The 7800-nt window shown below is 52.2% G+C and overlaps 3 protein-coding genes across 3 annotated transcripts; 2 read left to right on the top strand and 1 right to left on the bottom strand.

Moving 5' to 3' along the window:
• Positions 1 to 172: 172 nt before the first annotated feature.
• Positions 173 to 1672, bottom strand: Triagg1_9574 (uncharacterized protein; the record flags this gene model as incomplete). Its single annotated transcript, XM_062904546.1, has 3 exons — positions 173 to 195; positions 267 to 1485; positions 1637 to 1672. 3 exons carry the CDS (start codon positions 1670 to 1672, stop codon positions 173 to 175), a joined length of 1278 nt encoding a protein of 425 aa, XP_062751504.1.
• Positions 1673 to 2776: 1104 nt separating this feature from the next.
• On the top strand, positions 2777 to 4615 carry Triagg1_9573 (uncharacterized protein; the record flags this gene model as incomplete). Its single annotated transcript, XM_062904545.1, has 3 exons — positions 2777 to 3041; positions 3115 to 3938; positions 4193 to 4615. The coding sequence occupies 3 exons, from the start codon at positions 2777 to 2779 to the stop codon at positions 4613 to 4615; spliced, it is 1512 nt and encodes a 503-aa protein (XP_062751503.1).
• A 1072-nt stretch (positions 4616 to 5687) lies between these two features.
• On the top strand, positions 5688 to 6305 carry Triagg1_9572 (uncharacterized protein; the record flags this gene model as incomplete). Its single annotated transcript, XM_062904544.1, has 2 exons — positions 5688 to 5990; positions 6063 to 6305. The coding sequence occupies 2 exons, from the start codon at positions 5688 to 5690 to the stop codon at positions 6303 to 6305; spliced, it is 546 nt and encodes a 181-aa protein (XP_062751502.1).
• Between the last annotated feature and the right edge of the window lie 1495 nt (positions 6306 to 7800).

Here is a 7800-nt window from a genome sequence, read left to right as displayed (position 1 = left end):
AAAAAAAAACAAAAAAAAAAAATAAAACCCCTGGGCAACCCGCGTACTACCCCCCCCCCCCCCCCCCCGTTTCTCCCTCCTTCTCTCAGTCTCTCCTCGCATCCACTCATTGCGTGATGGAACACGCTGTTATCACCCTCGTTGTTGCTACCCTCCACGGACTTTATTGCCTCTAGTTCAACTTGACATAGTTTCCTACAGCACGGGTTAGCATCCAAATGCGCAAAGAGGAGATTGCAGCAGTGGCAAAAGACAACAAAGCATACCTGGAAACTGGCCTTGTTTTCCGTTCACCTTGCCTTGCCACCATTCATTTTCATTCTGTGTTCTTTGTATAATCTCAATGACATCACCTGCCCGGAAACTCAGATCGCCTTCTGCCTGTGCCGCGAAGTCGTATAGGGCCGTCACTGTCTCAGGCGGCGGCGCACCGCTCAGACGGGTCGGCTTGGGCTTGGGCGGCGGCGGAGGCTTCGCCTTGCCAGCAACCAGCGTTGAAAGGCCGGGTTTCGTAGAAGGGCTATATGGCGGCGGCGCGGCCGCTTCGCCCGTGTCTTCTGCTGGGAAGCCGCCGAACTTGGGGCTCATCTTCTCTGGTGTTGCAGAACCTGCGGTGAGCAATCCCTGAGGCTTAGCAGCCTCGATCGTAGGGCGACCACCGACCTTGGGAGGCGGCCGCCGCTGTCCAGTAGTCTTGAACCGTACGATGCTGAGCGCTTCGGCTTGCTCTTGGATATCGCCTCGCTTCTCGTTAAAGGCCTCCTCAATGTCCCTAGTCAGATCAAAGTATCCAATATCGCACCGCTGCATCCGCTCGTGTAATGTGTAGAAAATGTTGAGCTGCATGTAGTAGAAGGACTGGAAGAGCGGCTTGATGAACTCCTGCTCCAGCTGGAATAGCTTGGGCAGCTCGTCTTTCAAGAGATTGTTGTAGTATTCAAAATCCTGCGTTGCTTGCTCACAGTCGCCTTCGGCCTTCCACATGGCCTTTTCGTCCTTGGCCGAGCGATCCTTCTTATCTTGAAGCTTCTTGAGGGTGGTACGATGCCGATCGTAGTCTAGCTGCTTGTGGTCTCGCTTCACAGCAGTTTTTTGGATGACCTTGATGACATCCAGCAGCTCGTTGGCCGGCCGGATAACTCTGGACTCTATAGTCTCCAGCTCTGGAGCCAGCGTCTCCTGTAGCTCTAGCACAACGGCCTCATATTCCTCACAGGCAGCAATACCCTCCGGGTTCCCTTCGGGCTTTATGGAGTCGGGGTCGGACACGCGACCGGAGATGGGCTTGTAGACCTCTGTCATTGCTTTACTAAATTCAATCTGGTGGTTGAGCATGCCATTGATGGCCTCGAAGTATTTCTTTGACTCATCGTGGAGCTTCTTTGTCTCCTTTTCCAGCTCCTGGAAGCGTCGCTCGGCGTCGATGTATACGGCGTCTTTGGTGTGCTCGCCAATGTTGAACTTTGACTTGAATTGTTGCGGCGCCTAGATTGCGAGCACGGATTAGCTGTTTGAGGACACATCGCGATCTGGGCCGTGGCATCTCTTATTTTCCCTTCTCCAAGTTTCGGAGGGGCGGCCTTGTGTTGCTGCCGCTTTGGGTGAGGGGCAAGGGGAGTCAAAGAAGAGCATTTACCCTGACAAGGCTTTTCTGGAAGCCTTTGAAACTCATGGCGACGCGCTCTTGATCGGAACTGTGTACGGGAGCAGCAAGAGTAGCGGAAATTCGGGTGGTGACAAAGAGCAAGTTGCGCGCGCAAGGCACCGGCGATCCGGGAGACGGACAGAAGCCCTCGCCAGCTGGGTTGGAGGTCAAAGTCTAAGTAAATGTATGGGACGGTGACGACTTTGGGTGGCTGTGCTAGCTTTTTAGCATGTGGCGCATGTCCAACTCCGGGCCTCCGCAGCGCTGTGGAAGCCGCCGGAATTTGCCTGGGCTGGGGCAGAAGCCAAGCTATTAGTTATACCTCCAGTGCTAGCAAATGAATGATCCCATGCTCCGTAATATGATGATGACGGCTATCGACTGAATTTGATTCCCCCAAGATGGGGCTGCTTACCATATTGCTGTGTATCCGTACCCAAGCTGGGTCAGCTTTAGCAGTGGCAGTTTTACTTGTTGCACCTTGACATCTCGGACTGACATGCAGGAGATGCCCTAGCGCTAATGGAATCAAAATGCAGCACCCCGGACAAGTTCTTATCACCTCTCCCTCTCCCGGGACGGGCCTGATGGGCAGAATATTGATGCATCCTTATAATCAACGGAATTTACTGACAATACACGCATTCAAAGCTCAGTAATGATTCAGTGCAAAAGGAAGCCCGCATCATGGTTTATTAAGGTGCTGAACTGAGCACCAGCTTGTGACATGACGTCGTTGGCCTCGATATCCGAGACCTTTTTTTGCCGCCAACGGGGTCACTGTATCTGCTGGGTCACCCAAAGGCCGCCACTACCTACTGCTGCCACTGCTGCCACTGCTGCTATGCCGCCCGCTAATAAAAGACACCGGCCCATCTCGGCCTTTCAGCGTCCAAAAGACGATTGAATGCGCCGTGGAGCTGCTTTCCGGCATTCAGCCGAATATTCCACGCATTTTCAGCCAATTACCCGCACGTATCACCGAGCTAGGTACCGAGCCGGACCCCATTGACAAATACAAGTTCGCGTTGATTTAAAAAAAAAAAAAACTGCCTCTCCTCAGCAACTCCAACCTTCTCACCTGGCTGGAAGTTTCTGTCCCCATGTAAACTATCCATCCGCACAACAGCCATGGCTAGTATTGCATCGTCAGCGCTGAGGTCGGCGAGCCGCCTTGGCCCCAGCACGGCTGTCGCTGCGGCGCCGTTGCGAGGAATTCACAGAGCTGCCCTGGTGGCGGCTACGAGGAGGAGCGGGAGGCGAGGCTATGTGACCGAGTCCAAGAGAGACAATGCGCGGGTCGAAACGGCTATTAAGCTGGACAAGAAGGATTTTGCAGACATTCCTCAGCAGATGGACATGACCTCGCCTAACATGAAGGTCAGCCCGATGGCCGGTATGTCGTCCTCGGTTACCTCTTGTTGCGAACTGCAGGAATGAACACCATAGAGGCTAATGCGCAATTGCAGAGGTTCTCAAGACCGCAGCCGTCATGGAGGAGGGCCAGCGACCCATCTACCTCGACATGCAGGCCACCACGCCTGTTGACCCCCGTGTCCTTGATGCCATGCTGCCGTTTTACGTCGGCGAATATGGCAACCCCCACTCAAGAACGCACGCTTACGGCTGGGAGAGTGAAAAGGCCGTGGAGCAGGCCCGAGAGCATGTGGCGAATCTGATTGGCGCCGACCCCAAAGAGATCATCTTCACCAGCGGTGCTACGGAGAGTAACAACATGAGCATCAAGGGAGTTGCTCGATTCTTCGGCCGATCTGGCAAGAAGAAGCACATCATCACCACTCAGACCGAACACAAGTGTGTGCTGGACAGCTGCAGACATCTGCAGGATGAAGGGTTCGAGGTTACCTATCTGCCTGTCCAGAACAACGGCCTGATCAAGATGGAGGACCTTGAGGCTGCCATCCGGCCTGAGACGGCCCTGGTCAGCATCATGACTGTGAACAACGAGATCGGAGTCATCCAGCCGATCGAGCAGATTGGCAAGCTCTGCCGTGAGAAGAAGATCTTCTTCCATACCGATGCTGCACAGGCTGTCGGCAAGATCCCCATTGATGTCAATGCCATGAACGTTGACCTCATGTCCATTTCATCACATAAGATTTACGGCCCCAAGGGCATTGGCGCATGCTATGTCCGCAGACGCCCGAGGGTTCGGCTCGACCCCCTCATCACTGGTGGTGGGCAAGAGCGAGGTCTACGAAGCGGTACCTTGGCACCACCCCTGGTTGCTGGCTTTGGTGAGGCATGCCGCGTTGCCAAGGAAGAGATGGAGGTATGTTGACACCTTTCCCCCCTCTTTTTTTCATCGTTTTCCCATTCTTTACAACCACTTCGTCAAATCCCTTTCCGCATCCATGTGATGATCTGCTTGTACATGCATGGCTTTCTGAATGGCCCGTGACAAGGCCCTTCGTGTTGAGTGTAGCAACCTGTCTGATTCTTGCGGTTTCCCTTTCCCACGTTGTCTTGGTTTCAGATCATTTGAGTGTCCTATTATGGCATGGCTAACCGAGCATCGCTGTACAGTACGACTCCAAGAGGATCAAGTTCCTATCAGATCGACTCTTGGGTGGACTGCTTGCTATGGAGCACACCAGCCAGAATGGCGATTCGAATAAGTTCTACCCCGGCTGTGTCAACGTTTCATTTGCCTACGTCGAGGGTGAATCCCTATTGATGGCCTTGAAGGACATTGCACTGTCTTCGGGTAGCGCATGTACTTCGGCCTCGCTTGAGCCTAGCTATGTGCTTCGTGCGCTTGGGAACAGCGACGAGAATGCGCACAGCAGCATCCGGTTCGGCATTGGCCGCTTTACCACGGAGGAAGAGATTGACTACGTGCTGAAGGCGGTCAGGGAGCGTGTCACGTTCCTGCGTGAGCTCAGCCCCCTGTGGGAGCTTGTGCAAGAGGGCATCGACCTGAACACGATCCAGTGGAGCCAACACTGAGGTGGCCCAAGATTGAACATGACACAAGCTGGTGTTTTGGGTCGGGGAAGTTATCAACTGGGTCTGGGTATAAGCGGAACCCAAGGGATTGGGCCAAAAGGCGCCAGGTTTGCGCCAGCCAAGCCGCTGTAATAGCATATTGTAGTATAAGATACCTGATTTACGAGTACGAAATAATGACAATTCCCCAAACGATCAGATTGGATTGCCTCGCCTATCGTGAATGGATGCTGTTGCTCTTTTGCTTGGTACTTGGATAACACACTTCTTAGACACAACGAGAAACCAGTAACTGGTGCTTGGTAGGGGCTTTCGAGATGCTTCTATTGGTAGTGCCCAAACTGGCCAGCATATGATTGCTCTTCTGCACCTCTTACAGCAGCCGTCCAACCGATGCCAGTCATGTATCCCAAACTGGCAATGGGGCTCTATTCAACTGCATTGGTGCAGCAGGCCAATGTGACAGCGCCTCAGTCACTGCAGCGCCCCGACAGCGCCCTATGTACCTAATCCTCAGCACCGTCTGCGTGCCTTGTTCTTTCACAGCTACATCACGATTGCCACTCAAAGGCAACCGGCATCTATCAAGGCAACTCTGTAGGTATCTATCACATGCATCTGCCCCTCTATCCAGTCCCTTTGAGGGCCCATTTTCCAGTTTGCAGTTTCCAATGGGCGAGTCTCAGTTGGTGGCAGTCAATGATGAATCCATGACGTCAGCTGCGCCACAGCTGGGAGCACCTACCAAGAAGCTTTCACAAGATCAAACGCAACTGGCTTTTGATGACATCAATTGTGGATTTTGGAACGGTTGGAAGCTGCGACGCGTGGATCGTGGATGGCGGTTGCGTGCATCGTCATCGGCATCATGATTGTGGTTTCCCTTGATGAGATGATTTGCGTGGGCGGGTGAATGCTATTTAAGGGCCAGGCTGTCTTGGCTTTCCTTCTTGCATCTACTTCTTTACTCACAACAATCACAACAAACACAATCTTACCATCTTCGATCTCAACAGCCTACTATACAAACAGACACTTATACACTATACTCGTTCACACAACCACCGCAATCATGTCTGACAACTCCAACAACAAGCCCTCTACTCTCCAGTCCTACATCGACTCCGCCACCGGTGCCGTCCAGAATGCCGTGGGCAGCTTGACGGGCAGCTCAGGCGATCAGGCCAAGGGCGAGCTTCGCCAGGACAAGGCTCAGGCCGAGTACGACGCTTCACAAGCAGCAGTCAAGCTCCCCGGTGGCACCATTGGCAGCACAGGTGCCTTCGCCAAGGATGACCCCAACAGGACCGAGGGTTCATGGAACCAGACCGTTGGTGCCGCTAAGGAGACACTTGGTGGTCTTGTCGGCAATGAGGTATGCTTCCCTTCAATCAAAACGGCCACCCTCTCGTGATGCCTTCTTGAGCTGACATGTTTGACATCACAGTCTCTGAAGTCGTCAGGCCGTCAACAGAACCTCGAGGGTCAGCAGCAGGAAGCAAAGGGCCAGCTGCACGACTACGGCCATGGAATTGGTGATCGTGTCCAGGGAACAGTCGGCAGTGCCGTCACTGGCCTCACCGGAGACACTTCCGGCCAGGTACACTACGAGGAGCTGCACGATAAGGGCAAGACACAGCAGCGTGGTGCCGAGCACGACATCCAGAAGCAAGGCGAGGCCAACTACTAAGCCCGGCAGAGCTGATGGTTATGGGGAGGAAAGTGACGTTGAAGGCGTGGAAAGATACCCTAACCGTGTTATGATTTGACGGAATTCCTATGAATAGTCTTTAGCTTTGATCGATTGATGACCAAATTGACTCGATTTCCTTGAAATTGCTCTTGTTCGCCCCTGAATTCACGTATTGTGTTGCTGTTGCTGTGTCCCTATAGTGGCAGAGCCATGTGCAATTTGCTCTACATAAATCAATTCTCATATGTTGTACGCCAACAGGTGCTATCAAGAAACAGAAGCGCCGATACGGGGTAGGTGTAACAAAACAGAGTTGTTGTATGCGTTCCACTCCAGCTGAGGTGCCGTCGAGTACAAGACGATATGACACTCATGCGGCGTGTAGGTAGAGTCTGGTTAGTATACATAATGGCGTGTATTCCCGCCCGATGGCACCGAAGGATGATATGACGACGGGCATGGCGAAATGTATTTTAGGGGAGCTATATTCTAGGACGGACAGCGGAAGAGGATCGTGAGCGTGAGTCCTGTGGAAGCGAGGGCAGATCAAGCGGAGGACAGAAAAACCGAGAACGAGAAGATTTCAAACATCCACACGTTAAATCATACGCCTGTTCTTTAAGTATCACTGCTATACGTAGTATTTATATCTTCTCTAGTATTTACTACTATATATATGTCTCTCCAGTAGCTGCTACTATATCCAGGCATATTTTTATAGTAAATGCTACCTAGTACTGTACTTATGTAGTAACATTCAGCTGCTGGTCGGATAGGCATTTCCTTACAAGAGCACCATTCACCGAGCTGATTGGGTGCTGATATTGCTAAATACATGCGCTTGTTCATTTTGCTGTCTCGCCCTGTTTCTGTCCTCGGCTTGGCAGATTTACGACCGTTGGTGCTACTGCTGGTGAGAATATCTTGATCAATTTGGGCTGGATTGATGCGCTTGGGGAGCGACAAGACGGGGAAGATGCCAACGATAGTAACGAGGCTGATTTTGGTGAATGGTTTACCATATGGGCATTCCGGCGAAGTAGATTATGATTAAGAAGTCAAAGAGTGGGAATGAGGAGAAGGGCGCTGAAGATGCATTGGAAGCAGGTTGCTCTAGATACTGCATTAATAGAAACAGGGACAAAATACAAGAGAAATTTTGGCAATTCGGTACCGCCTAATTTGGGTATCGCCGTGGAGATGCTGGCGAAAATCATGGCTTCTGTGACTCCTCGTTGGATGCCCAGGAGCATGATGACGCCTGGATCCTAGATGGCTCAGGGGTATCTGATGCCATCTCCAGCGGATGGACAGGGCATATTCTTCGGTGATGATTGGCACAAGACTGACTCTGTTAGATCACATGCTGGGATGTAGAGCTTACGAGGGCGCCCTGACATGTTTGTTTTGCAGTTTGTGTTTTTGTCCTCGAGTTGTTTGTCAAACGCACCGAGTATGGGACATGTTCGATTGTCCGACATCCATAATGCTA

Source organism: Trichoderma aggressivum (genome assembly GCF_033847375.1).
Source record: "Trichoderma aggressivum f. europaeum strain CBS 100526 chromosome Unknown scaffold_055, whole genome shotgun sequence".
Taxonomy (NCBI): Eukaryota; Fungi; Ascomycota; class Sordariomycetes; order Hypocreales; family Hypocreaceae; genus Trichoderma; species Trichoderma aggressivum.
This window is presented reverse-complemented; position numbering and strand designations above follow the sequence as displayed.